This window comes from Ornithodoros turicata, chromosome 3 (assembly GCF_037126465.1).
Source record: "Ornithodoros turicata isolate Travis chromosome 3, ASM3712646v1, whole genome shotgun sequence".
Lineage (NCBI taxonomy): Eukaryota > Metazoa > Arthropoda > Arachnida > Ixodida > Argasidae > Ornithodoros > Ornithodoros turicata.
In genome coordinates, this window is record NC_088203.1 from 76,673,610 (window position 1) to 76,701,520 (window position 27,911).

General features: G+C 42.2%; 2 protein-coding genes across 4 annotated transcripts in view; both read right to left on the reverse strand.

The window, feature by feature from the left end:
* Positions 1-19: 19 nt before the first annotated feature.
* Positions 20-19,627, reverse strand: LOC135388654 (dual specificity mitogen-activated protein kinase kinase 1-like). 2 transcript variants are annotated; one of them, XM_064618341.1, is made up of 11 exons: positions 19,364-19,627; positions 16,920-17,145; positions 16,692-16,838; positions 16,537-16,614; positions 15,262-15,313; positions 11,877-12,001; positions 8,763-8,880; positions 8,589-8,665; positions 8,011-8,072; positions 6,500-6,545; positions 20-1,832 (listed from the first exon to the last, which is right to left on the reverse strand). In XM_064618341.1, the coding sequence occupies exons 1-11, from the start codon at positions 19,456-19,458 to the stop codon at positions 1,713-1,715; spliced, it is 1,146 nt and encodes a 381-aa protein (XP_064474411.1). In that variant the 5' UTR covers positions 19,459-19,627; the 3' UTR covers positions 20-1,712. The 2 variants fall into 2 exon arrangements, with proteins under 2 accessions (XP_064474411.1, XP_064474410.1); XM_064618340.1 differs by having other exon boundaries at positions 8,763-8,916; positions 19,364-19,624.
* Positions 19,628-21,343: 1,716 nt separating this feature from the next.
* The window catches only part of LOC135388655 (protein polybromo-1-like), a 49,105-nt gene continuing 42,537 nt past the window's right edge, over positions 21,344-27,911 (reverse strand). The window contains exons 38-41 of one of the 2 annotated variants that reach the window (XM_064618342.1): positions 27,596-27,642; positions 25,197-25,433; positions 22,022-22,130; positions 21,344-21,924 (exon numbers count right to left, since the gene is read on the reverse strand). In XM_064618342.1, coding sequence (XP_064474412.1) covers positions 21,708-21,924; positions 22,022-22,130; positions 25,197-25,433; positions 27,596-27,642 — 610 coding nt within the window. In that variant the 3' untranslated portion in view covers positions 21,344-21,707. The remainder of the gene's footprint in view (positions 21,925-22,021; positions 22,131-25,196; positions 25,434-27,595; positions 27,643-27,911) is intronic. The other variant, XM_064618343.1, reaches the window with a different exon arrangement.

Here is a 27,911-nt window from a genome sequence, read left to right on the forward strand (position 1 = left end):
CTATACAGGAGTGCATTCATAAAGTATTTCAGACAGTGATTTATTAACCAAACACTAAAATGCAATATTACTGCAAACATCTTTGGTCAAGTGAACACTTCATACCGGATGCTTTAAAAACTAAAATTCTAAGGCTGGACTGAATCCATAAAGGAACAAGCTCCTTGCATTTCTGCTATAAACAATTCCAGAAGATCGGGGAATGTTGTCATTCAATCAACTCCTTATGGGCATGTGTAGGGAGAGGTGGGGGCAGAGATCAGGCTTACGAGAGCTACCTTGATTCGATATGTGAGCAGACTCGAGACGACAAATAAATAATTGCGATAGTATCAATAAGAAAAAGCGCCTTTGGCACGTACCTCGTGGGTGCTATTGTGTACACTGCATTATTTTCTGATTCGGAGTTGACTTCCACACTAAACACTTCAGCATGATCAAAAAGCACAAATCTATTGGACATCTACAGCCACTATGGGCAGGCAAAACCTAAATTATAAAACTTCCAAGGAAAATAAAGCAGGATGATATGAAGACAAAATAACACCCACCATGTAGCTCCACCACATGACATAGGCATAGACCCTTGTTTTTTCCAGTAACCCCCATTTTTACGCCAGACTTGAATCAAGTCTCCAGCATTCTGACAAATACCAAAGAAGAAATGTAATGCATCTTACTGTCAGGAAAGGAATATAAATAAATTAAGAACATTGTTCTCAGAACTCCTTGAAATACGAAAGGCAAAAGGCAGAATGGCAGGAAAATAAAAAATAGAACTTATGGGTCCAAAGATACAGCAATGCCGGCAGAGAACACAATTCACCCAAACCTTTTGCCCTGAAAGCTGCGCAGTAATATTTCTTTTTTGATGTCAACCTCAAAGACAGCAGCCCCAATGGTGACGAAACAAAGGTATACGTAAATTTGATCACAAAATGCTCAAGTGCTGTAGAGCAGTACTGGTTCAGGTAAATTTTATACTTAACAGTGCTAAAACAAATGACAAAACCACAGAGCACTGTGGTTTCAGTGCTCTATGGTTGTGTCATTTGTTTTAGCTCCCCGGCACTGGGGGTTTTAGCGCCTTTAATTATGGACTACCAACCACCCAATTTTCAACCTTTTCTAAATTTCATACTAAACTTCAAGAGCTTCTAAAATAAAGTAACAGTGTTCACAATGCAACTTTATAAGAAAAAGAGATTGATAAATGAAACTATACCATATTGACAATCAGCATACGTATTATTATTTTGTACTGACCAAACTATGAAGGTTATTAATAGGGTGGAAGTCAGCCAAAAGAAATGTTTTGTCTGCATGTGATTTTGTCATTTCCTGCAGATGGCAGTGCAGAATTTCTGACGTGCTTAGGTACTAAATGTAGAGAAAGGAAAAGTCTAGATGCAGAATACAACAACATGAACTCTGCCAAACCTGTAGACGCCCATGTACGATACAGGACACTAAGCCAATGAAATAAAAATTGGAAGTGCTGCCACCTTACTAAGGCTCGCGTAAACGACACACCACTTCCAATGTGTCCTGCATCACATACTGTCAAAAATAATGTGTTCGGTCACACACATGGATCAGCACGCGTGAGCAAGTTCTTTCAGTTTCTGCGATGTGTGTGGTCCCAGCTAGTCAGGAGGGGGCCGTTGTAATTAGAGATAGGTGGTGCCACCTGTAGTAGAACCTCATGGAAGTCAGGCCTGCCCATCAGGAGTGAGCTTGGTAGGAGTAGAAGGGTCCAGCCCCATCGTCTGGCAAACCCAGCCAGCAAAGTCCACTTTCTCTTGCTCCGACCTTTTTACGTATGGGTGGTTCTGAAAATGACGGACATTCCTCGTTTATCCACTAGAAAATAGAGTTGAATAGTGGCTAAAATTGTCATGGTTGCACAATTGCATGCCTGATGCTACACATGTACAGCTTGCGACATACTTGTCTGGAATCGACAGCTTGTGGTTTATCCTTACCAATAGACACCTACGGCATGCTACCCAGTACATGTTTATTAGTAGAGACAAACAATCTTGCAATGCCTCGACGTATATATATATATAGGAAGATACGAAGGCAGAAAAATAGGCAATGTCAAGTTGCCGGTGATGAGTAGATCAAAGAGTGATATTAAACAGTAGGAGCAACTTATTTATTGACACATGGTAACAAGTCTTTCGTGCACGAGACTGCACTTCTTCAGGTTACAAAAGTATGAACATGGTACAGGAACATATACAGGGTGTCCCAGCTAAGTGCATACAGATTTTTTAAAAATATATATAACACTTTTTCCAAGATGAAATCAATTGCAATATAGCATATGCTGAAGGGCGCTCCCTAGGAGGGCATTAGCAAAGTCCAAAGGCAATGTCTTAATTAACTTTCATTAATTAACTTGTTAATTATAAAAGCTACAAAGTTGTCCCAATGAGAACATCTGGTCCTTTCGGTCACCTGATATCGTAGCCGTCATCAGAACAAAAATCCGTTCCATAGATCGCCTCCAAAAAATTAGTGAAGGAACGTCATTTTTTTTCTTTATTTTGTTCATTGCGCGTCTTCGCAGACGCGTATTTCCTTCATCCCCAACGTGAGAGGGGGAAGGAGCACAGTGCCGCCTCATGTGTCGAAGATGAGCTTTAACTTGCGGAAACAAAACAAAACAAAACAAAACAAAAACAAATGTATCGGGTGACTCTATCGGAACTGGCCTTATCTTGGGTTGCATGTTCTGTTTCCTTTTAATCTTTTTCCAGGACGCGAGAGGCGATAGTGTGCTCTTTCTCCCTCTCACATTGGGGATGAAGGAAAGACGCGTCTTCTAAGAAGCGCAATGAACAAAATAAAGAAAAAAATGGAGTTCCTTCACGAATTTTTTGCGGGCGATCTATCGAACGGATTTTTGTTCTGGAAACGGCTACGATATCAGGTGACCGAAAGGAACAGATGTTCTCAATGGGACAACTTTGTAGCTTTTATAATTAACAAGTTAATTAATGAAAGTTAATTAAGACATTGCCTTTGGACTTTGCTAATGCCCTCCTAGGGAGTGCCCTTCAGCATATGCTATATTGCAATTGATTTCATCTTGGAAAAAGTGTTATATATATATTTTTTAAATCTGTATACACTTAGCTGGGCACTCTGTATACAGTTGACTGTATATATGTTCCCGTACCATGTTCATATTTTTGTAACCTGAAGAAGTGCAGTCTTGTGCACGGAAGACTTGTTATCATGTGTGAATAAATAACTTGCTTCTACCATTTAATATCACCATACATATAGGCTGAAGTTTTCGGGAAATATCTTTTTCTAAATTCGGGGGTAAAAATTGGGTAAATAAACATGTGCTCTAAATTCATGCAAATTCGGGTGGAAAAGCTTCCAGTGTGCTAAATTCAGGCAGAAATCGGGCTCAGTTACTCAAACTAGCTGGACTGGTTTGTTACAAACGGTGATGTAATTGTATTTTTCTGTCAAGCAAGTTACATAGTGTGCATTCCTACAGACATCTCCGTGAAGGCAATTTGCCAGGTAAATATCGGTTTAATCCGAAAGAGGCAACTTTCAATTTGGGGTGCGAACCCGGGGAAGGACCCGGTTATACCTAAGGCACCAGGTTTTCCGCGATTCCGCGAAATACCGCGGAATCCTTTGTTTGGCATGGAATTTAACCGAATCCCTTATTTTTAGGGGTGTGCGGATATTCGAGTTCTCGAATTCTAATCAAATATCAATCACTCGATTTATTTCATTCGCAAATCGGATACCCAATATTCGGGTTTCCCAATATCTGACTATTCACAGAATATGAACGACACCTTCCGAAAGTGGGCTTCACCTGACGCTTCCCTGCATGAGGTGAAGCCTGCTTTACAAAAGTGCCCATGCTGCAGGTCCAACACAGACATATTATAGTTTAGCTTAAAGGAGCTCTAAAAGCGCTTCAATCACCACCGTTTTTTTAAACCAAGCGGTGCACATGCCTATTAAAATGAACCATGCGAAGTAATTCTATCAACAGGTGCACAAATATCACAGAATACGATTTTGAAAATCGCGACCGTGCGCAACGGTGGCAATGCCCGGAACAAGCTGTCGAGCCGTTTGCGTCATTTTGATGTCGGAAAAGTGGAGCCGCTGATTGGTTTAGTGGAACATCGTCTGCTATTTTTCACTCAGAACTCCACCGCAGCGGTTGAAGAGGTTTCTTTTCGCCTTTTTCTTTTATTTATCAAGTACAGTAAACAAACATTGGTCTACAGGCACCGCTCAAGGTTAGGCTATGAGATTGTGGAGGCCACCCTCACTGAACTCCCCAAGCAAAGTTAACCAAACATCGGTCAACCTGTCCCCGCTCGACCACGCTTTTGCCTCCCGCAACCTTCCGGAGTAGGTGGATTATGAAAATAAACTTCAGGTGCCAGTTGAACGCTGTTCTGTCCATGTCTGTGTTTTGTATGGTGTTCGCTATTGTGGTGACTGTTTGTTGTTCTGTTGTTGGCGGCAATAAGTATAAACACAGTGCAGCACTAAGCGCTGCTTCAGTTCACGCTTCAATATGATCGCTGCATCGCTATGATCACTAATTTGCCCGTCACTTCGACTAGCAACTTTGCTAGCCATTCAGTTAATGTCCCATTCAGCCGGAGGAGTGTTCGTGCCGATACGCTATCAGATACAATCGAGTGAAATCTACCACAATATGCCGTCGCCGGCGCATCGCGGCATTAGGCGTTGAACATCCATTGGCTGGATTACACACCAACATAGCCAAGCAGTGTCATAAAACCACCACAATTTATGGTCAACTCAGCAATCATGGAGCTACACGAGAATTAGCCGGTGCAGGCTACAAACGTGGACGACACAAACACGCAAGTTTGAGTTCATCCGTGCCCGGCGCCTTTTGTTTTGTCACCACATAATGACCGACAACGCCGGTTAAGTTTGCGCCCGTCGACTTATCAGCGTGCACTGAAACAACACGTGACTAGCTTAGATGTTATCTGACCATAAAATGCACAGTCGCGTGTGGGAAACTGCCAATGGCGAACTGCTTACCCAGACATAACACTGCAAACACCCAACTAACTAACCTAATAATGAACTAACCAACATGCCGTCCTGCTAAGCCAAACGGCTGCTAAAATGTGGCTTTCGTTCGCTAACACGACTTGGACACACATCGAAAACCCGTGAATTTGAGTGGTTAAAATAGTGATGTTATGTTCTTAATCACGGCATATCATCTTACGAAGCAGCATTTTCCCTGGTTTTCCTTGTTTCCAGAACATGAATCCATCCCATCTTAAAGTTGGCAATACGAGAACAAATTTCCAGAACGGGGGTTTCACGGCCAGGAATATCGAGGTCCTTCCTTATTCATCACTTGACAGGGAGAAAGCAGGGGGAAAGAAAAAAAAAGAAAGAAAGAGAGAAAGGAAAACCGGGCAGCACTGACCCAGATAGAAGCGCAGTCGCCGCTTTTTACTTTTATTACGTCACCAGTGACGTTTTTTCCTTCTCATCCTCGTTTGACCCTGAGGAGCGAGTCGAGCGGGAACACCCGCGACGATGTTCAAGTGTCTTTTTTTCTACGAAAAATATCGCGTACAGAGAAAAGTTTTGTGTTAATGATCAAGTTAAGTTACCTGCTTCCACAACGCGTTCGCAACGGAAAATTTTTGAGATGGCTTTCTGAGCTCCTTTAAGATAACATTGGCCCAAGTTTATTGTGCATACAGCATACTCCACCTGAGGATGGGACGGCGTCCCTCCTGTATGGCAGTGGGGGATTTTGATGTTTGTGAGTCTGCCTAGACTCTTATATAATGCCTACAGCCCAGAAACAAAAACAGTGTCCTAAAGATCTTCCACATGGCATATGTTGTAAGCTCCTTCCTATAATCTTCCTATATACTTTGTAGGTGCTGAAACATCTTACAGAAGGTACAAAATGATTGCAGGCGACAGACGGCATTCTTTGTCAGAGAAGAACGCAAGATATCATGTGTGTAACGCCGAACCACAACAGTGCTTCGAATCTGTAATTTTATAAAATATTTGTCATTCCCACATTACCCCAAAAAATAGTGTTTCCCATTTAAAGCAGCCGTTGACTGCTTACAGCGGAAAATCGCGGAATTTATAAGTCAGTGGCACGGATTTTTTAATTTTCCGCAGCAGAAAACCACGGGCTTAAATATGCCATTTGAAGTAGTGCTTTTTTGTATAGAATGCACCATTTAGGAGGGTGTTTTATAAAACACATTTGTGTATCTGACACAACTTGCACCACAAAGGTGTGTGTGTCATAGGACAAGACTGCACCCGATTACAATGCATGTCAAACACACTTTCACTCCTCTTTTACTTCCTCTGGCACTCCTCTGGCACTTCCACTTTTATCAAATTGCTGCTTTCATGGAATTTTGTTTCTGGTATCAAAGACTTCATTATAAGGAGGGATTAGGAATCTTACCATTAAAGTTTTCAGATCTCCCCTTTCGCTTGGGTTCCGTTTCAAACTACAGGAAGAAAATAAGAGCACTGTGAGGAAGAACCTGAAGCAAGAATGCATTGTTGTCCTCTCTGACATAACATAATGGTGCATCTCTTCTGAAGCAGTGACTTTTCTGGCAGCAATTAAAAAATAGTAAGACAACTCCAGCAATATGGGCAGCACACAGCATGACGAGTCATATAAACCGACAATGCAGAATGAGGCAGGCTAGTGGACATTATTTCGAATCAGACGAGTGGGTCTCGTATGCAACAGGGACAGATAGAATACAGTTGAACCTCTATATAACGAATTTGTAAATGCTGGCTCTTTGTTTCGTTAAATCGAGATATTCGTTAAATGGAACACGCCAAGTTAAACAAAGATGGCCGCCGCACTACCAGCGCCGCGCGTACCGCAAAACGTCATTTGTCATAAAACAGGTACTAAGGTAAGAAGGGCACAAAATATCAAGCTTTATTCATTACATAACGCTAGGTAACGCGTAATTTGTGCACAATATCGTTCTGAGCATTCATAACCTTCGTAACTCCGGATGACCTCGACTGCTTTCTCCTACGCGATCGCGTATCGAAGTTTCTTGGTTGGTTCACTTGCACTCATGACGTCCGGAAAGAACAACCGTACACCGCCGAAAAGAACGAGAAACGGGTACATGTCACGTAGACGTCTGCGCCGATGGAACCTTGAATGGCAGCGGCATCATGCCCATTTTACCACCGTCAGCATCAGCGGCGCGAACAAAAACAAGTAATGAAAAGGCACAAAACCGCAACGTACTGTCGTCTTCATCAACACAAGCAAATTAGACTTCGCGAGATGTCAGCAATGCGTGTTTTCTTGTCCGAAAACAGGTGCGAAGAGACCCTTGCGCCGGTTTCGAAACAGCGTCGGCGCAACGATTACCGGCGCCGGAGACGCACATGTCGGCACGCTCGTGCCTACAGCACGTGACAACCGAAGTAACCAATGAAAACTCGCGTAAGGACAACAGAGAGGGAAGGTTTCTCCTCCTTTTCTTCGTGGTGAAGGGGAAAGACACGCGCAGAAGAGCCCAGAGATTTCGTTAAATAGAGGTGACCAAACGAATGTATTTCGTTAAATCGAATGCAAAAATACATTGGCGTCTATAGGGATGCGTTCGTGCAACGGAAATTTTTCGTTAAACAGAGGATTTCGTTAAATCGACGTTCGTTATTGAGAGGTTCAACTGTAGCATGTGCCATGCAATTTGTTCTGTCCTGGTACTTTTTGTCAGACTTGAGGAAACATCTCTTTGATTTGGAACGTGCCGGAGGAATGCGAAATAGACTAGGACGAACACCAGCAGCGGCAAAGCTTGTTGTATAGAGTCAACCAACACGCTCTACATCTTACTGCCTCTTTCCGATTGTTACTACCGCATACATTTCATAGACATTTTTCACTCACAGTGAAAAATGAGGATGCAACATTTTGTTTTAACTTACCATCTGTCAACCATATCTTTGAACTCCGGAGAAAACACACCTGCTGGAACAGATGGAGGGGCCTGAAAAATATGTACAGAAACGTTTGTTTCTCTGGGAATTGTATTTAGAGTGTCCAGGCTACTTTTCCCAGGTGACAACTTATTGCATCCTCATATGTGTCGTTATTATTGGCTGGATGAGAGCACGCAAGTTGCCTGGTGAGAGTATAAAAAATTTGTCTCTACTTGAGGGAGTACTGTTTCTGTATTTTGTTTATGTGATCTACAGGACTTGACTCCCCTCTTCGTATACGCTTCTGTTTCTGTATTTTGTTTATGAGGAAGTACTTCAAAAATCTGGATGCAGAAATGCGTGTGTTCAATAGACTTTTCAATGAAAATGAACATAAATGTAAGTAAACGAAAAACAAACAGAAAATCTCAAAAACACCACACTCACAGCCTCAAAAATAAATTATCGTATTAATGAAATGGTTCTTACAGAAAAAAAAGAGAAAGTCCAAGTTGCATGGATAATATTGCGCTCCCTCCTTACTATGCTTGCAATGTTCACGATGCAAGGCAAACACAACGCACCTCATTGACAATGTAGTCCAAGAGCTCAAAAATGGACATTGGTCGTGGGCCATCCCCTGAAGCTCCTGTTGCATTCCCTTAGAGAGAGAGAGGGAGGGAGAGAAGGTACATGGTAAGATAATTTTGCACATCAACGAAGTAAACACACGTGTTTCGGGAAAATAAGCAGTATACCTTCTGGATTGTACGTACGACCGAAAATGGCAGTAAGCTCCCGATCATCAGGCGGGGGAATGGGGTAGCGTCCCAGGGCCATCTCGACCAGCGACAGCCCGAGGCTCCAAATGTCTGACTGCACAGTGTAATGTGTGCCTTGTAATCGCTCCGGCTGAAGATCAAGAAGCAAGCAACATTCAGCATCGTGATGGAATGTGACGCGGCACTTTGTACAACATTGTTATTTTGTTATGCATACATTCTGCTTGCATCAGCACACAGTTCACAGTGCAAACTTATTTTTTATAGTGTGCTGTTTTTGACACCAAGCAAATATATATGTGAAATGTAGATTGCAGATACTACAAAGTGTATTTTCAGTGTCTAAGTGTGTCTTCTTGACCGTTCAAGCTCCACATACATGTATCGTTAAGCTGCGTAAAAAAACACTGGAATAAAAAAAATTGCTAGGCACCAAATCCTGGCAATGAACTTCGACTTAGAGCGATATTTCTGTAACCATAGTAGATGTACTATACACTCCCTATAAATATCGTATCTATTTTTGCACTATGCACTAATAACTAGTAGAAGTAATAGCTAGAAGTAACGCTGACGGTCGGGAGGCAAAGTGCAAGCCCACTACCACTCATATACCGGTGAAATGCGTTGAGGCGCTGCTAGAAGACGCTGCTAGTCGCACTTGACAACTGAAAGCACAATGTGTTCGCCAACTTTGTCACGCGCTGTAAGGTTTGCCATAGCATGTTTGTCCAGCGTTTCTTCCTGCGTTTTGTAGTTCGAGTGGCAGTATCGTCCATCACATCAGTGGACCATCACCGGAAAGTGTGAGCAAGTTAAACAGAAGTACCGCAATAACTTTGGTAGCACTGACGCATTGCGAAAAGCAATCGCCACAATCGCTGACACACACATGTCAGATATGCGCACGCAAAAATCACAGGTGGACAAATTATGAGATTTTTTGTTTTCTTGTCATTTTTAGTGCTAAACTTTAGGGGTGTACAAATTGTGTGATGGTGCAAAATATGATATATTTTGATGATATGATGATGGTATGATACGGTATCTGTTTATTTAGACTAACCCTCATATTTTGGTCAAGAAATGATTAGCTTGGTCCGTTTTACTACTATTAATCTGCGAAGAGTTTAAATTAACCTATTTTTCCAAGTTGCAAACCATCTCATTAGCAGTATTGGCTATTACAGGGTTCTCCCCACGGTGGGCGGCAGTGGACCTGGCGCCCACCACTCCGCCTGATTGCCCATCTCTGGCACCAACCCGCCAACCACTCCTTTCTGTTATGTTTCCCACCGTACATTTGTCATACTGACATTACTGACATTGCTGTTGGCACGTGCCTCAGACCGTCCAGTAGGGGTTAGCTCCTTCTCGATGTTAGCGTGCTGTCCACTCTCTGGCCCACCGAAGGTTTTCCCCATACTGGAACAGTCGAAGATTTATTTCTGTTGTCCGAGCCATCTTCGTACGTTTGCCTCGGAACCTCCGAAATGCTGCCCAACTTAACATTGTTGTTCGTGGTTTCAGCTGCTTCTATCACTTTTCGTTTGAACACGGCAGAATAGAAAACACGCTTTGGGGTCATCACGAAACGTACGTGCAAACGCGAAACTTAACTAGTGCTGAAAGACTCGACTCGCGAGACACATCTGACAAGTAAGGGAGAAGTCAGTCACGCGGGGTCGCCTTTTGCTCTCCCCCTGTTGTCTGGCGTTTGCGCTCTCCCTCATGCGGCGGGAAGTATGGTTTCGATTGCAAGACGATGTGAAACACTTCCCATACGACAAACTTGTGGACAAGTGGGCAAAGATGAAAAAATAGGAGACTGAGAGTCTAAGCACACTGCGAGTGTGGCAATAAATATTTAAACTGGCAAAACCAAGTGTGATTCCCCCCTGTAGCCAGTATTTGTTTACCTCTCAATATTTTCTGGCGAGAGCCCTGCATCATTATCAGAACAACTGAATACCATATTTGTATTGTCTGCATACGAAATAAATTTGCGATTGGCATCTATGCTAATTATGCAATTCAAATATATGATGAATGAACAAGGTCCAAGACTACACAAAGTTATTTACTAAAACCTGTCAGGTTCAGGGATTAGAACAGACACTGAACCCGAACCGAAAACTGCTAAAAACCAGTATTTTTTGCTGAACCAGAACTGAACCGAAGCGAAATATTTTTCCTCTCACGTTGAACCGAACTGGAGCTGAACCGAAAAAAATTTAGGCGGTTACCGGTTCGCAAAACGGTTCAGACGTAATGTGCATTATGAGACATCGGAACTACGATTTAGACGGATGATTGAGCCGCATTCCCAAACAAATTCAAAACCGAAACTGAACAAAACAAAGCTGCAAACACAAGTGCACAAGGTATTTCCTACATGCAGCGATTCGATCATTCTGTTGCGTTAGTTTTCTGGTCCTCCTTTTGGCAGTTCTAGGCTTGCTTGTACACGATTTTTGTCCAGCAACCCAAAGTCTTCATTTTGAGCTTTGAAAATAACAGCCAGTCCCTGAGCAAGATATAACAGTGTGATGAGTGAACATAAAGAGTACAGTGTGCTACTGTAATGTTGCACCTGAATGTAGATCTGTAACGCAAGGTGTTGCTGCGAACCACTGCTGTGTCTGCAACAACAACAACAACAACAACAACAACAACAACAGACGTACATTTGTGTCATTTGAGAAGCGTTAAGGATGTGCTTGCTTTTAACTCATGACAGACTGCCCAGAGGCTCACTTTCCTGGACCAGTTCGAACCGGTTTGAACCGATATTTTGCGCACTGCAAGGCTGCACCCGAACCGAACCGAAAAAAATAACAGTTCCGATCCCTGGTTCGGTTTGAATTGAATAGTACTGGGCTGGTGACAAGCAGAAAGATAGAGTTTTGTTTGTGCATTTCATGTTTTCATACTCACTGACTCCATCCATACAGAGGGCCTTTCAACCAGGCGCATCGATTTGCCATTTAATCTTGTTGTGTCCTAATCTTAAACTGTGCATTTAATCTTGAGTGGTTCACAATGTTGAGTAAATAAACCACTTTTCCTTCTCATTCAAATCATACTTACCGACATATACGACCTTGTTCCTACGAAGGAGTTGGCCATGGAGTCTATCAGCTGACCGCTCACTCCAAAGTCACAGATTTTTATCTCTCCTCTCGAGTTGACAAGCATATTTGATGGTTTCACATCTGTAACAGTATGTACATATTTAAATATGCTGCTGTTATGTCACACAGTCAAAGCAACTCAATATATGTACCACAATATATGTCATACGACGTGCTATGTAACTGAAGATCATGACAGCCAATACTGAGAGACATATAAAATGCGCTACATGCAATGCTTGGTGATACCAGATTTACTTGCATAATTAGCACACTCTACTCAAAAATGCAGTGCACTAGAGGCTGTGTGTCAATTCACAAGAAAAACTGCCGTTCGCGTCACGCTGTTGCTGTGTGGCATGTGCTGTACATGATGAACTCAGTGTGTAAAAAAAAAATTACCAGTATCTGATGTCTAAGCAGGGGGGGTGCGCTATTTACACAATCATGTGAACTGTACAAATAAACACGGTAGTATTTATGACAGTACGATAGCACATGGCAGTATGGACTGTAGCATTTACAGTACAGTAGCAAAGACAAAATTTTCATAGCAAATACACATGCTTAGTATACAGTGTGTTTTCTGTTTTTTTTACAAATTTTTTATAAAAAGGCTGTTAAGGGCACTGTGAATTTCGTTTTCACAGGTGCGTTATACAGCCAGGCGGCCATCCTGTGGATTTCATATTTGGAAATACGAGTAAATGGTCAGTGCATAGATGACTCAGTTGCCTCATCTTTTGTGAATGACAATTGTGTAACACCTTGTACCGATTATACGTACTAATCTTGATCTCCCTGATATTACGATTACTTTCGAGGGTGTCTTTTTGGCCTTACTAAACTTGGACCCCAAAAAATCACCAGGTGTCGATGAAATTCCAAATCAGTTTTTGATCCGTTACGCTGAGTGGTGTGCTAAGTACTTGCACCTTTTATTTGTCAAGTCCCTGCAGTCTGGCACGGTTCCGACTGAGTGGAAATGTGCAAGGGTAGTCCCTATACCTAAATCCGGTACAAACGTCGACATTGCTAACTTTCGTCCAATCTCTATACTATGTTCATGCTCTAAAATTCTTGAGCCTGTCATAGCCAGTCATATCTCCTCATACTTAGAGGAACGTAACTTTTTCTTCAATAACCAACATGAATTTCGTAGGGGTCTCTCAATCACAACTCAGCTCATCGAATTTGTGCACGACCTAGCAGAAGTGCACAACAGAAAAGGGCAGGTTGATGTCATTTTTCTAGACTTTTCTAAAGCATTTGATTGTGTTTCGCATACCAAGCTGTTACTTAAACTTTGAAAATTGCTTAATTGTTGTGCGCTGGATCGAATCCTACCTAAATAACCGATCCCAGTATGTCAGTATTAATTCTTCCGTTACCTCTGTCAGATCGGGCGAGCCCCAGGGCTCTGTATTGGGGCTGTTGCTTTTTAATATATATATTAATGATATTGTGTGCTCTTATGACGTCACCTTTAGATTGTATGCAGACGACTGTGTAGTTTACAAGGAAATTAATAGTGCGGCTGATCGTCTCTCTCACAATGGTGTAACAAATGGCAAATGACTTTGAATTCAAGCAAGTGTGCTGTACTAACTATTACACAGAAGAAATCGCCCTTACTGTGGGACTACACTTTGACTGCCGATGTATTTGATAGAGTTTCTGCGTATAAGTATTTGGGTGTACACATCTCTTCTAACCGGAACTGGAACATACACATAGCTAGCGTAACACAAAAGGCCACAAAGACACTCTGGTCTATCAGGCGTAGCCTGAAGCATGCCTCATTTCTAACCAAACTGACTTCTTACAAAAGCCTTGTCCGACCCATTTTAGAATATGTGTCCTCAGTCTGGGATTCTGGGACACAGTCTAACGCAACTCTGCTCGAGCGTGTACAATGTCTGGCACTTCGATTCATATTTAATAAGTATCAACGTAACACATCTGTCACATCCCTTTACGCCTTAGCTGATATTGAACCACTAACTGCTCGGCGCTCACGCGAAAGGCTTAAACTTCTTTATCTCATGGTCAATGGAAAACTTCGTATCGACATCAACAAATATATCTCGCGTAACAAAAATAGGCCAGAGCGATCCCGGCATAACAACACGTTTGTCGCCCCTTTTTCTCGAATAAATGCATTCAGGTTTTCTTTTTTTTCACGCACAATAACAGACTGGAATGCACTAGCGTACGAGATAACAAATGCTTCATTACATGCGTTCTCATCAGCCATCATCCCACAGTAGCTGTAAAGCCCTTCATCTTTATATGTTCTGGTGCTTGTTCTATGATTTCATTACGCTCTATTCTATGTATTACTGTGTTTGAATCTTTTTTGTTGTTGTTTGCTCTTCATTTATACGTCCAAAACATTGTAGCCTGCTCCAGCATTAGCATTAAAGTGGTATCTAACGTGGCCAAAAACTGCTGTCATCTTGTAAAGCAGTATGTGAAAAGCATTCCCACAAAATATTTGTCCAAAGTTGTTTCACCACGGTGCAATTAATTTGGAAAAGCGCTCCCGCGGTGGCAGGCCGGAGCGCTCCAACTGCAAACCGCACCCACTCTACTGTGACGTTGGTGGTAGAGAGCCCCTCATTCGTTCGTAGGAAAAACGGCCTGCTATGAACATTGCGAGCTGTTTCTTGTTGACTTCTATTTTTATATCATTTATATCACGTTTTCTAAAAAAAACAAAGCATATATGCAGCCTGAGAAAATAAGATTACGATCACAAGAGTAATATATCCGTGGCTTCTGTGCAATCTCAGAATCCACAGTAGCAGAAAGCAAGCGATGGCGGCGGTATTGTGGCGCCACCTGTTAGCCACTGAACCAACTGCGCGGTGAAAACGGTCGGACAGGCTGCACACTGTCGAGAAACATGGGGTTTTCGCTGTACCTTCAAACCCTCCGTTTCGGACATCACGTAGCCGGAGACCGCATGGCGTCTCCGAAGCGGTAGCAGACGCTCCAGCCTGCGCGATGTTGCTCACCTCGATCATGTGATCCCAGGTGCAATGAGGAGCATCCTCACCACTTGCGTCACATAGTGACGCGCGTGGTGGCGCTCATCACGTGCCTATCGTGAAGGCGAAGGAGGCTGTTTCGCGCACGGGAGGTTCGGGGAGCTATTGCAGGCGTCCCAATTTCGCTACGGTTGCACTAATTGTGGGAAAACTGTTTTCGGCCGCCTAACATTCCATACTGACCAAAAACAGAAACAAAGTTGTGGGCCTCTAGACTGCTCCTTAGTAGCCTTTTTATAAAAATTGTGTCCTGATAAAAAAAAATACCTGTATATCCACAGCACTTACCACGGTGCATGATTTGATGCTTTTCTCTTAGGTAGCTCAGTCCTTTCAACACCTACGGAGAAAAGGTCATTACACAATCATATATAAGGGCAATCATATCCATTAATCGATAAGGCAATTTAATCAACAAGTGGGGTAAAAGTTCCAGGATGAATTCCGTTTCGTGAACTCCTGTGTGTCACCAATGCGAGTTAGGTGAAAAGAGCAGGTAGAAGTGAAAAATGTGTTTCCTACAATGCCAGTGTACATTTAATGAGACTAAGCATTTTACGCGTTTCGAAAGTACGAGGCAGTGGCTGCTATTCACGAGAGTTCTTTTCTGCCACATAATAAAAGAGAAATTGGAAAATGTGTATGGATTGGTTAAAGCAACAACGCAAAAGGAGATGAACTCTGAAGTGCCGCGAGATGTACAAAATAATTTTTCATTGCTTCCAGCTTCATTGGATTAATCCACCATATAAAGCTCATACAAAACAGTAGAGATGGGACAAATCCAGAATTTTGCGAACCCGAATCCAAGAAAGGTTCTGCGAATCCACGAATCTTTCGAATCCTTTCTTTAAAAAGAGTTTAAAAAGCCAAGAAACAAGCCCCTATACTGGATTGTGTTTTGAAGCAGAATATGATGCATTTGTTTAATGCAAAAATAAATAATAGCTCAGCTTCGGGAAAAGGTATACCTACGTAGTATATTTAATGTATTGTTCATCGAGTACAAGAAATACATAAATCCTCGAATCTGCAATATTTTCGTACAGCTAAAGCAACAATCAAAAGCAAAACCATATTACGTTTACACTTGTAATGCAACACTTCCTGCCTGATCTCTCTCAGTCCAGAGCAACGTAAACAAAGAAATAAGAGAACACCCGTCGGTCAATGAGGGTTGCGGTGGAATCCGGAGGCACCAATTTGAAAAAGAAAAGAACAAACGTGGTCGGTGGATTCGAAAGATTCCATTCGCTGTTTTGGGCACTGGGATTCCTGTCCTAGGATTCGTGGATTCAGTTGGCACATCCCTACAAAACAGCTAGGAAATAGAATGAACTGGCTGTAAAAAAACATTTGTGGACTAGGGGGAAGAAGGGAACCGCATTTGGGTTTTTTTTTATTTTTTTGCCTCTTCTCCCCAAAATCGGGGTTTCCTAGAATTGACACGCAATAAAGCTGTCATATACATATTTAAAAAAAGGAAAGAAAAAGGGCTTGTTGTTATGAACCCCTCTCCAGTGATTGTGCCACTTGAGGCAGTAAATGTTTCCACACACTTACCGCGATTGTGACCTTGCCTAAAATCTGTTCTGGGATGCGGCCAGCTTTCTTGAGAACTAAGTCAAGAGATCCGCCATCCTGGAAACAGAAATTTAATTACATAACAGCGATCTAAAGCATCCTCCATTCTGTTGAGAGCAGCACAAGCAACCCACCATGTACTCCATACAGACGTTGATTTCACCGTCACTGTAAAACGCTCCATAGAACCCCACAATGTGTGGGGAATTGCATTCGTGCAACACTTTCAGCTCCCGAATAATTTGGTTCCTGATTGCAGGTTTGACTTCCAAGTGGATCAACTGTGGATGATACGGGATAGAATAAATTGGGGTCCAGACAGTACAACTGTGCTCAAGCGAGGTGTTTCAAAATATGCAAACCTTTCGTGCCATTACTAGTGCACTGGGACGATGGAGTACTTTGGTTACTACACCTCCATTCCCAGCACCCAGTTCACCCAGATTTTCAAAATCATCACTACTAAGTTCTCCTACTTTCTGCTTCTGTGAGAGGAACGCTTCTAAGCGCTTGCGCTGTTGCTCGTCTAACTCCAGGCCCTCCAAAGTCTTTTGGAGAGCCTCCATGCTAGTTGCGAGTGTCGATTTCCTGCAACATTAGAAGGAACCTTATTAAAGGATGTTAAAAGAATGCACACAGATGTTGACAGCCTTCATTCAAAGTATCATCAAAGACATCAGGTTTTGTTTAAAAAAAAAAAAAAAAAAGGCAATTAGAATTATTAGGATATGCACAGCAGATTCACTAGGTGTCTCACAATCGAAGAAACGTACTTTAGAATGATGTCCTAACCCGCTTCTGCAACAAATTTTAACAAGCAGTGTAACCTGCCACAAATGATCGTAGCAGAAAGTTTGATGATAACTCACCAGATTTCTACAGGATTCAAAAGTTCTGCAACACTACCATGACTGTTTGTAGTAGCATTTTTTTTTTTTCTGCATAGGCAGTTGCAGAAATGTGGTGGCGTTTGGAACAATGTACATTTGCACTTTATTGTATGCAGAGGACTGCTAGTTGATTCCTTTCCTTTGTCGTTGTTTCACTATTGTACACTAACGAAACATCTTATAGACGTTAGTTCATAAGACGTTCCTTACTTTTCTTTTGTAGCATAGAAACCTTTTGCTCATCGAGTTGTCGTATCAAAATAAGATATCACAGATGTGCTTTTTCCTGTACTCATTCTAAACGGGTATGTGGCCTTTGTTAGGATGATTGATGGTTCAACTGTAGTTCATTCTCAAAACTGAACGATTTCCAGTCTGAAGCAGGGTTGGATCCACGATTTTTCTGAAGGGGTCCTACCCTGGGACATCATGTTACATAAGGGCACTGTACGAACCAGGGGCAGATCCAGAACCTTGGTTTGGGGGGGGGGGGGGGGTTCTTTGTCGGAGCGCGTAGTGAGGGAGGGGAGAGAGGGAAATCCAATGTATAAACTGACGTTTTTTGAGGGAGGGGGATATAAGGCAGGAGTATAAGGATATAAGGAGTATAAGGCAGGAATGAAGAGAATTTGAATTTACAATCTCGGCAGTGGAAATAAGCGTTTCCTTTTCTTTGTTTACAGGGCTTCTGATAGCAGTAAGGGGGGAGAGGGGGAGGCACTTCACGTTTACCCTGCCCTGGGCGCAAACTCACCTTGCGATGGCTCTGCTACATATTAACTAAGATAGACGAAACACTATGTGATGACCGATATTGAAGGGGTCAGGACATCCGGACAAACCTATCCCCCTTAGATTTGCACTTAATAATGCAGCCTTGCCCCTATGAGTTGGGGTTACGAAACCCATGCATGGATGGACGGATTGTAGTGACAACGCTGGTGGGCCTCTTTGTAATGAGGGTCCAGCATCAAAGTGCGGACATGCTGGTAAATTGGAGATCCTAAGTATTTCTTTCCATTAAGTGCCATGTTGTTAACCATCTCATTGTGTTTCCAAACATCCCCTTTTAGGAAGCAGTCTGTTTCTAAATATGCTGGATGGTAAAGGGAAGCTGCAATATTGCAAACAACGTGGTCTTTTCATCACTAATGCAGGTTCCAGCACACACCTCAGGATAATATCCCATTCTTAGAAGCAGACTTTTTACTTTTAACTTTTACTGAAACGCGTGTAACACTGAGTGTAGCTGTATATCGATGTGCAGGTCTGTATTCTGCTCTTTGCAAAGGGCATCTGTGATCCTGTTGCAATTTGCACCTCAAATATGTTCGCTATACAACATGGTCCACAGAGACCATCAGTACGGAATATGCAGCGGGAAACGAATATATCAATGGCGCACACGCAATAATTTGACATTGTGAGACTTCAGGGAGATGGGCAGGGAAGAAATAAATATGAATAAAAGCCAAATCAAGGACACTTGCCCATTCTAAGTGACAAACTCACTGAAGCGCATCACCGGTCTTGACATTTCAGACACCCATACAGACATCACAGTGAGTCGGCACCACCATTAGACAGAAAATTTATTACGTAAACACGAAGGAAAGCATCAATTTAACGAAACGAATATAACCACAAAGTGAAGTGCATAAACAACGCGTAATATGCCGGTTTCGAGAAAAATGTGGCGGAGATGCCGCAAGATTCCTTTGGGCAATTATGCACTACTGTCAAAAGCGCAACAATTTGGTCCACATATCCTTGTTGTATCTGTCGACGTTTGAGTTGGACTTCAACGAAAGAAGTGTTGATATGAAGCGCATTACAGCTGTGACAACACTGCTGTAAATTTCAACGCACTTATCGGTCACTTCAACTTCGTGAGGTAAAAGCTGGGCACGACTTACTCATTGCCAGCATCACCTCCTTGATGGTCCAGAGGTTCTATAGAACCCGGTGGGAGCTTAAGGTTTAGTTTGTTTTTACCGGGGTTCTTACTCATGTCGAGGCCTCGGTTTTTTTACTCCACTACTTTGGCATGCAAACCGCAGGGGGTCCACCACACTCCAAAGGCGAGATACTGAGACGACACCGACGACGCTGTTGCAGTCCCTGCGACGCTCGCCTGGCTCGCCGGAATAACGACTGCCTCAAACATCGGCCAGGTGGAGACACAGTAGGCGACCCGTTGCCAGACGCCAGACCAGTCGGGAACGGTTCCAAAGGAGAACAAGTTCCAAAGGCCAAAGGCAAACCGGTTCGGATCGGCTCCCGCACTCGCCCGGGAGTTTTGATTTGATAATGTAGCAGCTTAAGTTTTATCCACGTTGTATTATCAATTTTTCGTGATAGATGCCGATGGGGAAAAAGGGGCAAGACATACAGAGCAAACATAGCGAAACTAGACCTGTGAGAATATGCATAATGAAGTAAACACGACGCAAAAGACAAAGGGACGGAGGAACAGACCAGAACAGACAGGACGAGCGACTCCTGTAAATCGGGACCCTCCCGAAATTCTTGCACACCAATGCAGCAATGAACAGTGTACACTGCAGAAGCCATAATCATGATTTCTATAATGTGCATTCCTCTCTTGAAGAATGTTCTTCCAAAAATCTTGCAGTGGCATGGCAAAAGGTGAAACACCCCCATTCATCAGCACTAGTGCCCGGAAGTTCATGCAAAATGCATATTTTTTTACAAGCGCAACGGATATCCTAACATTTCTCCACACATTACCCATCACAACGTCACAAATCCATCGTGTATCGTATAATTGCATATTTCGACATATTTCTTCCTGGTCGTCATATACTAGTTGCATATTCTGTTATATTTTGGCGCCATTTGAACCTTTTTTTTTTTAACGTTTCCAGTACCCTTGTTTTGCCACTGTTCATTATTTCAAAAGGGAGGTCGCTGGCTCAAAACCCATGCTCCAGCTACACATCTCAGCTATATATATACACTGCTCTTAGGCTGCTGTGTGCTATGCAATCAGTGGATTCGGCAAGCACTACTAGCACCCAGAACGCGCAACAAGTAATCAGAGAGTTGAAGTTGTATTTGCTAAAAATAAGAAAATCGAAGTATTGTAGTCTGTGAGCGTCATTTTCAAAGGCAATTAGCAGCACAACGAAGAGCTGTCTTTACATTGTGTAGATGAGCTAGGTTGCTAGCTAATTCCTCAGAACAACACCTAGCGACGCAGCTCACATTTTTGCGGTGCATGGCTTTCTTAACTGGCAAGACAGTTTTCAATTGTCCCATGTAAAAATGCATACATATATGTGTATGCTGTTAAGACCTGAATATTTGTATGGAGCTACACTGCAATGACCAACGAGGAATGCGTGGGCGTGCACATGCAAACATACATTCCAACTGTCGATAAGGAATGTGTATTTTAATTTGTAGAACATTTCTTAGACAGTTTGGGTATTTGTACAGTTCCAAGGTATGCAAAAGCTTCCACAGCAGCATTCCCAGCTTCATAATATTTCTGCATATCTTGTGCATATTTAGAAGTTTCGTGCCACATATTTGCATGCATATTTTTGGAAGATTTCTGTGCATAAAGTCCCGGGCCCTAATTATCACCGAGTAAAGTGAGGAACTCCCAACCCCTTTTTGCTGGAGATTTGCTTTAAAATGGCCCAACTTTCTGCACTCCATCTGGAGAGGATAGCCAATGTTATTTCAAACTGTTTCTTCCCCACGTGCACTATTTTACTGAAAAGAGGGCTTCCTGATTTTATATATGTTCAGAGCACTTCCAACAGAGGAAACAATAGTTATGTATCATCTGTAGCACTCAAGAATGGCATGAGATTTCAATGTCTCGACATCGGTTCTTTCGAACCGTAGAATAAGAATGTCCCACATACTGCACATAGCATATTTACTGAAAAAATGAACATTATGAGCACAATTACACAGGTTTTAAAATGAAAGAACCATGCACGACACATAAATGTTCCACTCAGACATGATGACATCTCACACCTTATGATTGCTTCTTACAGATTCACGCAAGAAGAACGATAAATCTTACAAATAACATCCCTCTTCAGTGAGAAGGAAACCAGAACATTGCAGCAGGTCTCAAGAGCCACTTCGACAGAAACGGCTACTTTTCAGAAATTTCGTTTAAGATAGAAGAATAAAAAAGCACAGCTATTTGTGCACACCATTTAAAATCTGTTTGGCCACAACCCACACTAAAACAGCACCTCACAATCAAGTTCCTCATGATATCCGAGATATATTGAGCGCGTCCCTGAGCATAAAGTCCCTCAGGGCCCACAGAGCATTGACGGCGTTCCCATGACCGCCAACTCCATTGCCCAGCCAATGTGTGGGAAGGCGGCTGGCGTCATACACAGGGGTGTTGTCTTTGGTGGCCTTGAGCTGCGTGTCCCAGTTGCTGACGTGCTTGCTGTCTGACTGGAGGCTCTCAATGTACCTGCAGATGGGTGGACATGGATTTTCAAGGTTGAAAAGGAAGACTCGTAACGTAACAGCAATATGACACGTAGCTACGCAAAAAAGAGGTAACATACTTGATGTATGTATACGTATGAAGTAGCTTGTGTGGCAGAGGTGGGGGAGCCACAAAGATGGGCTCGAGGGTACGCTCTGGAGGGGCAGGAGCTGCAGCGCCGGGCTGGCCTGTAGTGAAAAGAAGCGGGAGCATTATTACGGAGATAAAATATTATGTAATAAAAGTGATTGCTCCACCAGGGAGGGCATATGTTTTCTCGAATAACGTTGTACGAGAGCATGTCGCAGTGCCATTCACTGCCCCTGCCATTGCCGTATGTGTGAACTAGCCTTAATGGATACTACTTGTAAAGAATGCTGGCTTTAAATGCGAGCATTTTTACATGCTGACATTTAAAGCATGCACATGTAGTGGCAAATGTAAGGCGTCTCATGAAGCAGAATTATGCAACGGCACTGTTAAGGAAGACGATGGGTGTCATCGAATTGCCGTGCACGTTTTGATGAACATAATTCTACTAAGTGAAGCCTTGAAGCATCTTAAACATGCTTCTTATCTTTATTCTAGTAATCTGTCTCTTCCTCTACACAATCAAGCTGTGTACAAGAACCTGAACAATTAAAACAAAATTTCTATTATCTATCTATTACGGAAGAATCTCGGTGATACGAATCTCACGGGGTAGCTGAAAAGATTCGTATCATCCGAAAGTAGTATCAAACAAATTAAACCAAAATAAAAATTGAGGCAAGAAAATAGACAGTGACTGTTCATTTTCCATCACTGTCAGTGAAAGAGGTCGGTCGTAACGCTTTTGTGTTTCCGTTTTTGTTCAATGCTGGCCAAATTCGTGAGATGATTCGAAAGACCCAGCACGCATTTTCCACCCGTGAGTCGCGCGACAGTGTTCTAAAGCGAGCTTCTCCTAAAGCACGCAGGCGTTAGGTGAAGAGGACTTGCGGAACGGTAATGCGTTCAATATTCCTTAGTTTCAGGAGTCTGTTCAAGGCCTTCCACCTACCCGTCCTCCCCTATTGCACTCGACATTCAGTACATTGTGCTGCTTGGGGAGTTCGTGGTAAGGATGGTGAGGATCTTCCTCCCTTTTCGAAATAAGGAGCAGCATGACTCGCGCGTCACGGGGGAACGACCTCTGTCGCATCCTCGGCTCGTTCGTATCACCCGTACCGTGAAGGCAAGATAACGCGTTCGTATCATCCGAACTCTAATACATGGGAAGAATAGGCATTCCGGCCGGGACCGGAAAAGAATTCGTATCATCCCGAAATTCATATCATCCGTGATCGTATCACCGAGATTCTACTGTATCTACTGATGTAGGTACTTTTAAAAATTTTACTTGAATATGTGTTACACGTACAATGACTTAAGTACCTATATACATACATGCATTAACTTAAAACATAGACCTAATACACAATCATAACTTCAGCACAGTCATGTCAGCCACTTGAAATTAAATAACAGCATAGACCAATTATAGGAAATATTACTGCAGTTTCAAAAAAACATGCTGTAGTTGCTAATTTATTCTAAGCAAGTTTTTTTTTTTTCCTTCTTCTTGACTTTTTTTTTTTAGGTTGTCATACTTATCTGGAACTACCGCCATAAGACTGCTGTAGAGGGTCAGGTGTCTTTGTCAGGGATTTTCCCTTTTGCACCTGATCCTCACCTTTACCAAGAAAAGTGAAAAATAAAATAACCATAATAATAAAAAAAGTCACCTAAAGCATTGGCACACAGGAATTTTTTTGCATGCACAGAATTGCAATCTTATTGCATGTACATCAGTGTTGGTTTAGCAAAGCATTATGTTATGGGGCACATGTCCAACACATAGTATTGCATTATTAACAAACATTCCCATTGCTACAAATTCAGGTTTGAAGTTTCTATGCACTTCCGATAATCGCATCCCCAAGAGCATGCATTGACAGTGTGTTTGATTATTAAGCACTTGAAATTTTTCATGCTGGAACCACGCAAGTTGTGTTAAGGGCTTATTAACTATAATATTCCCTATGTCATTTTGATTATAGATTTTTCAGTTTGATTTTCACGCAAATTGATATACAGGGTGCCTTTTCAGCCTTTACAGAATTTTTATAAAAAAAGCTATGAGAGCTTTTATATAAAAAAAGCTATGAGAGCAGCATAGATGTCGTTTTTGCAATTGAGTTTTACAGCCAAGCGGACATCCTCTCGAAGAAAGTGTGTAACTACGAGATGACTAATTACCTAAATTCATTAATTAACCCTTTTAATTAGGGGATTTCGGGCAGAAGCGATACTAATCTGCGAGAGAATCTGCAACAGCAGATTGAGAGACTACCCTAGTTGAAAGTCATTCACGTTTAAAAAATCCTGAAACACACACGTGTTAAAATATCCACCCCTAATTTTGATATGCAAATTAGTCGAAATAGTGGCCACAGGGAACGCAGGGAGTACAGCGCTCATTTAACGTCAGAGGGCCATCAGATTTGGAGCAATGGAAATTAATTGGTGTAGGTGCCGCTCAGCTGGCCAGATAAACTGCTTTCCCACCCAGATAAGCCTCTGTCAGTGACGGTGATACGTTCCTAAGCACACTCTTTCAGTTTCGGCTCATTCACATGCTGAAACTCAGCAATGGATATTCCACGGCATGCGCTCTTTCCCTGATTTTCGAAGGATAGAATGGACTGTCTCCCGTTTTGCTAGCTCCCTCTTGCCTGAATTCTCTAATTAAAGAGTTCACCAATGAATTTCAAATAACTAATCATTTTGTGGTTCCATACTCGCTTCCAGAGGATGTCCGCCTGGCCGCAGAACACAACTGCAAAAGCAACATCTATGCTGCTCTCTTAGCTTTATTTATAAAAATTCTGTAAAAGCAAAAAAAAAAAAAAAAAGAAAGAAAGAATACCCTGTACTATATAAGTTAAATATGATTAACCCGAGTGCTGGGGAGCTAAAATAAGAAACACAGACACATTGCACTGTGCAATATGCAAGGAAGCACAAATTGCAGAGTGCAATGTGTCTGTGTTTGTAATTTTAGCTCCCCGGCACTGGGGTTTTAGCGCTTTCAATCAAACTTGATTCTCATCCCTTCTGTATTCTCTTTGCTTTAAGCAGATCCCTGCAACTAAATGCACACGAGTTGTGTAACAAAACAAAAAAATTGCTATTCACACAGCCCTAATTAGGATATGCCTAAGGGACCTTACCCATGCTGGCCCCTTGCACTCTCAAATGCGGTTGCGCTGACATGTAAGGACTGTTGGCACCAGGAACAAAATGAGGAGGAGGGGGAGGAGGAGGAGTCCCATAATTTGGGGTCCCATGGGTGGCAGCACCTATGCCGGGGTGATGGGGCATGGGAGGGACAAGGTGCATAGGGGAAGGAGCAGACAGCTGCTGGTGGTGGAGATGGTGGTGCGACACTGGTGTGCTTGGAGGCATAGCTGCTGGTACGATGGCACCATCACACCGCATGCGGGAGCAAACCACACAAGTGCACAAGACCCAATCATGAAACACTCACAGACAACAGAACATGTAACAAAACTGTAGGCACTGAACAATCAACAAAATAAAAGTTTAGTTTGTGATCTGCTCTCGGACAGTGCGAATATTTGGATTTTTTGAATACCGAAGCGAATAATTGTGCATTACTTTTGAATAGAATGTGTAATTCTTTTTCAAATTTGGAATCAAAGCGATGCCTCTTCTAAACTGAATGTATTCAAAACGCAAGTTGTTCTCATAAGCCCAAAAACGACAGAAGAGAGGGCATAAAACAAAGTCTGTGCTGCTGCATACAAAGACCCATATGCATATACTATCATGTACAAATGCTGTATATCTGTGTATGTACTGTATGCCTGTTTGGTTCAATTATACAGGGTGTTTCCAAAAACGTGTCATTCGGACTTTATAAAAAAACGGGGCAACGGAAAAATACGGGGTAAACGGCATTTGTGTGGCAACTGAATTTGCCATCTTGCAAAAATATTTCAATTTGATTTTAATTAAATTAAATTGAATTTCTTTAATTGAACTCCAAAATTTTCCAAGCCAACCTAACGTTTTTTTTACATAATTAGAGAGCCCGGAGCGAACTTAGTCAGAACCACAGAGTTATCAGCTCGATATTGCAAAGGGAATTGCCCAAAAAAAGACCCGAAGTTGAGGCTTCAGAGGTTCGGGCATTCAACAGCGCACCAAATCAGTCGCAAAGATGCACGTTGGGCAGGACATGTTCCTGCCCCCAAGCAGCTAGAACAGTTTATCGCCGGACCCGCGTGCACCACAAGACACACCGATAACAAGGCGGGTGGCATTCCACCATACGTTGATAATCGGCAGACAAAAGTGATTCCGCCTCTTTTTTCCCGCCCTGTTTTTTTTCGACCTTCTATCTTTCATGGGGGCAGGAGCAAGTCCTCTTCACGAATCTTTGCCTCTGATTTCGTGCGTCGTTGATTACCCGAAACTTTGAACCCTCAATTTGGGGATTTTTTTTTGGGCAGTTCCATCTGCAATATCGAGCGGATTTCCTGGTGGATCTGACTAAGTTCGCTACGGGCTCTCTAATTCTGTAAAAAAAAACATTAGGTTGACTTGGGAAATTCTGGAGTTCAATTAAAGAAATTCAATTTATTTTAATTAAAATAAAATTAAAATATTTTTGCAAGATGGCAAATTCAGTTGCCACACAAATGCCGTTTACCCCGTATTTTTCCGTCGCCCCGTTTTTTTATAAAGTCCGAATGACACGTTTTTTGAAACACCCTGTATAATCCCTTGGTAGTTGCATCAGTTATGTAACTATTCGCTTCGTATTTGCTTCAGGTATGAACTACGTGCTTCATATTCGCATCGGGTTTGTAACTATTCGCTTCGTATTGACTTTGGCTTTAAAATTACTATTCGCACATGTCTAATCTGTTCCAATCTTCCTGCTATCCAATTTAAACTATTTTCTTTTACAGTATGAGTGTTCTGGCAAAAGACCAAGAACTGTGAAAAAAATGAAGAGATTTCTAGAATCAAGAACATCCTCTACATGCTTCATTGCCATTTTGTCCCTCATGCTTTCACTCGCAGGAAGGTTCGTGTTCAGACAAGTATCGCGTACGTTTGTTAATTTGACTTTGACTAGTTTGATCTTCAGACCACTTGACCCAATTCTGTGGTCCTGTCATGGTAAAATAAAAATAAAAATACTATTATATGGCTCATGTAACAGCACACATGCAAATCTTTTTCTTTTAACCTTCACCACATTTTTGCTTCATGTTATCCTCCACCTGAACATAGCCATAAATACAATAAATTTCATCCGTTGAAACAAAAAGCTACACTGACCCAATTAAAGCCAATTTCATGTAAGTCAAAAATTATTTTTTTGTTTTTTCAAACAGACAACAGGAACAACAAATCAAAAGCATATGCAGGCTAACAGGACATGAACATACCGCAAAACTATAATTACGAAATAATTAATGCAGCACCAGTAAAAATGAATAACGCTCAGCATGCAAGATCACACTGCAAGCCACACTCATTGAACACATTACATTACATTATGCAACCAAGAAAGATAATGCAATACCGATCTCACCTGCAGGAGCAGGAGATGCAACGCCTTTTTTCGAAGGTGTAAAGGACCTAGAAACAATGGGAAGGTTGAAAACAGGGGCAAAGAGTAGAAGAAGCAGACTGTGGAAGCAGTAAATAAGATAACTAGAGCCTGAAGTTTTCGGTTTAACCCGTTTCTTCCCTGAATTGAAGGTTGCCGCTTTAGGGTGAAACCAAATTTTTAGCATGCAAATTGCCCTCACTGAAACGTCTGTAGGAATGCGCACTAGCTTGTTTGGCAGCAAACACAATTGCATCACTGTTTGTACCCAACCAGTACAGTTCTTTTGAGCAATAGA

What these genes read in the sequence shown, in the direction of transcription:
- LOC135388654 (XM_064618340.1), bottom strand. Translation starts at nt 19,458, where the DNA reads ATGAGTAAGAACCCCGGTAAAAACAAACTAAACCTTAAGCTCCCACCG. An exon ending in CACTAGTAATGGCACGAAAG is followed by an intron (nt 16,839 to 16,919) that starts GTTTGCATATTT and finishes TATCATCCACAG; the next exon opens with TTGATCCACTTGGAAGTCAA. An exon ending in TAGGCAAGGTCACAATCGCG is followed by an intron (nt 15,314 to 16,536) that starts GTAAGTGTGTGG and finishes TTTTCTCCGTAG; the next exon opens with GTGTTGAAAGGACTGAGCTA.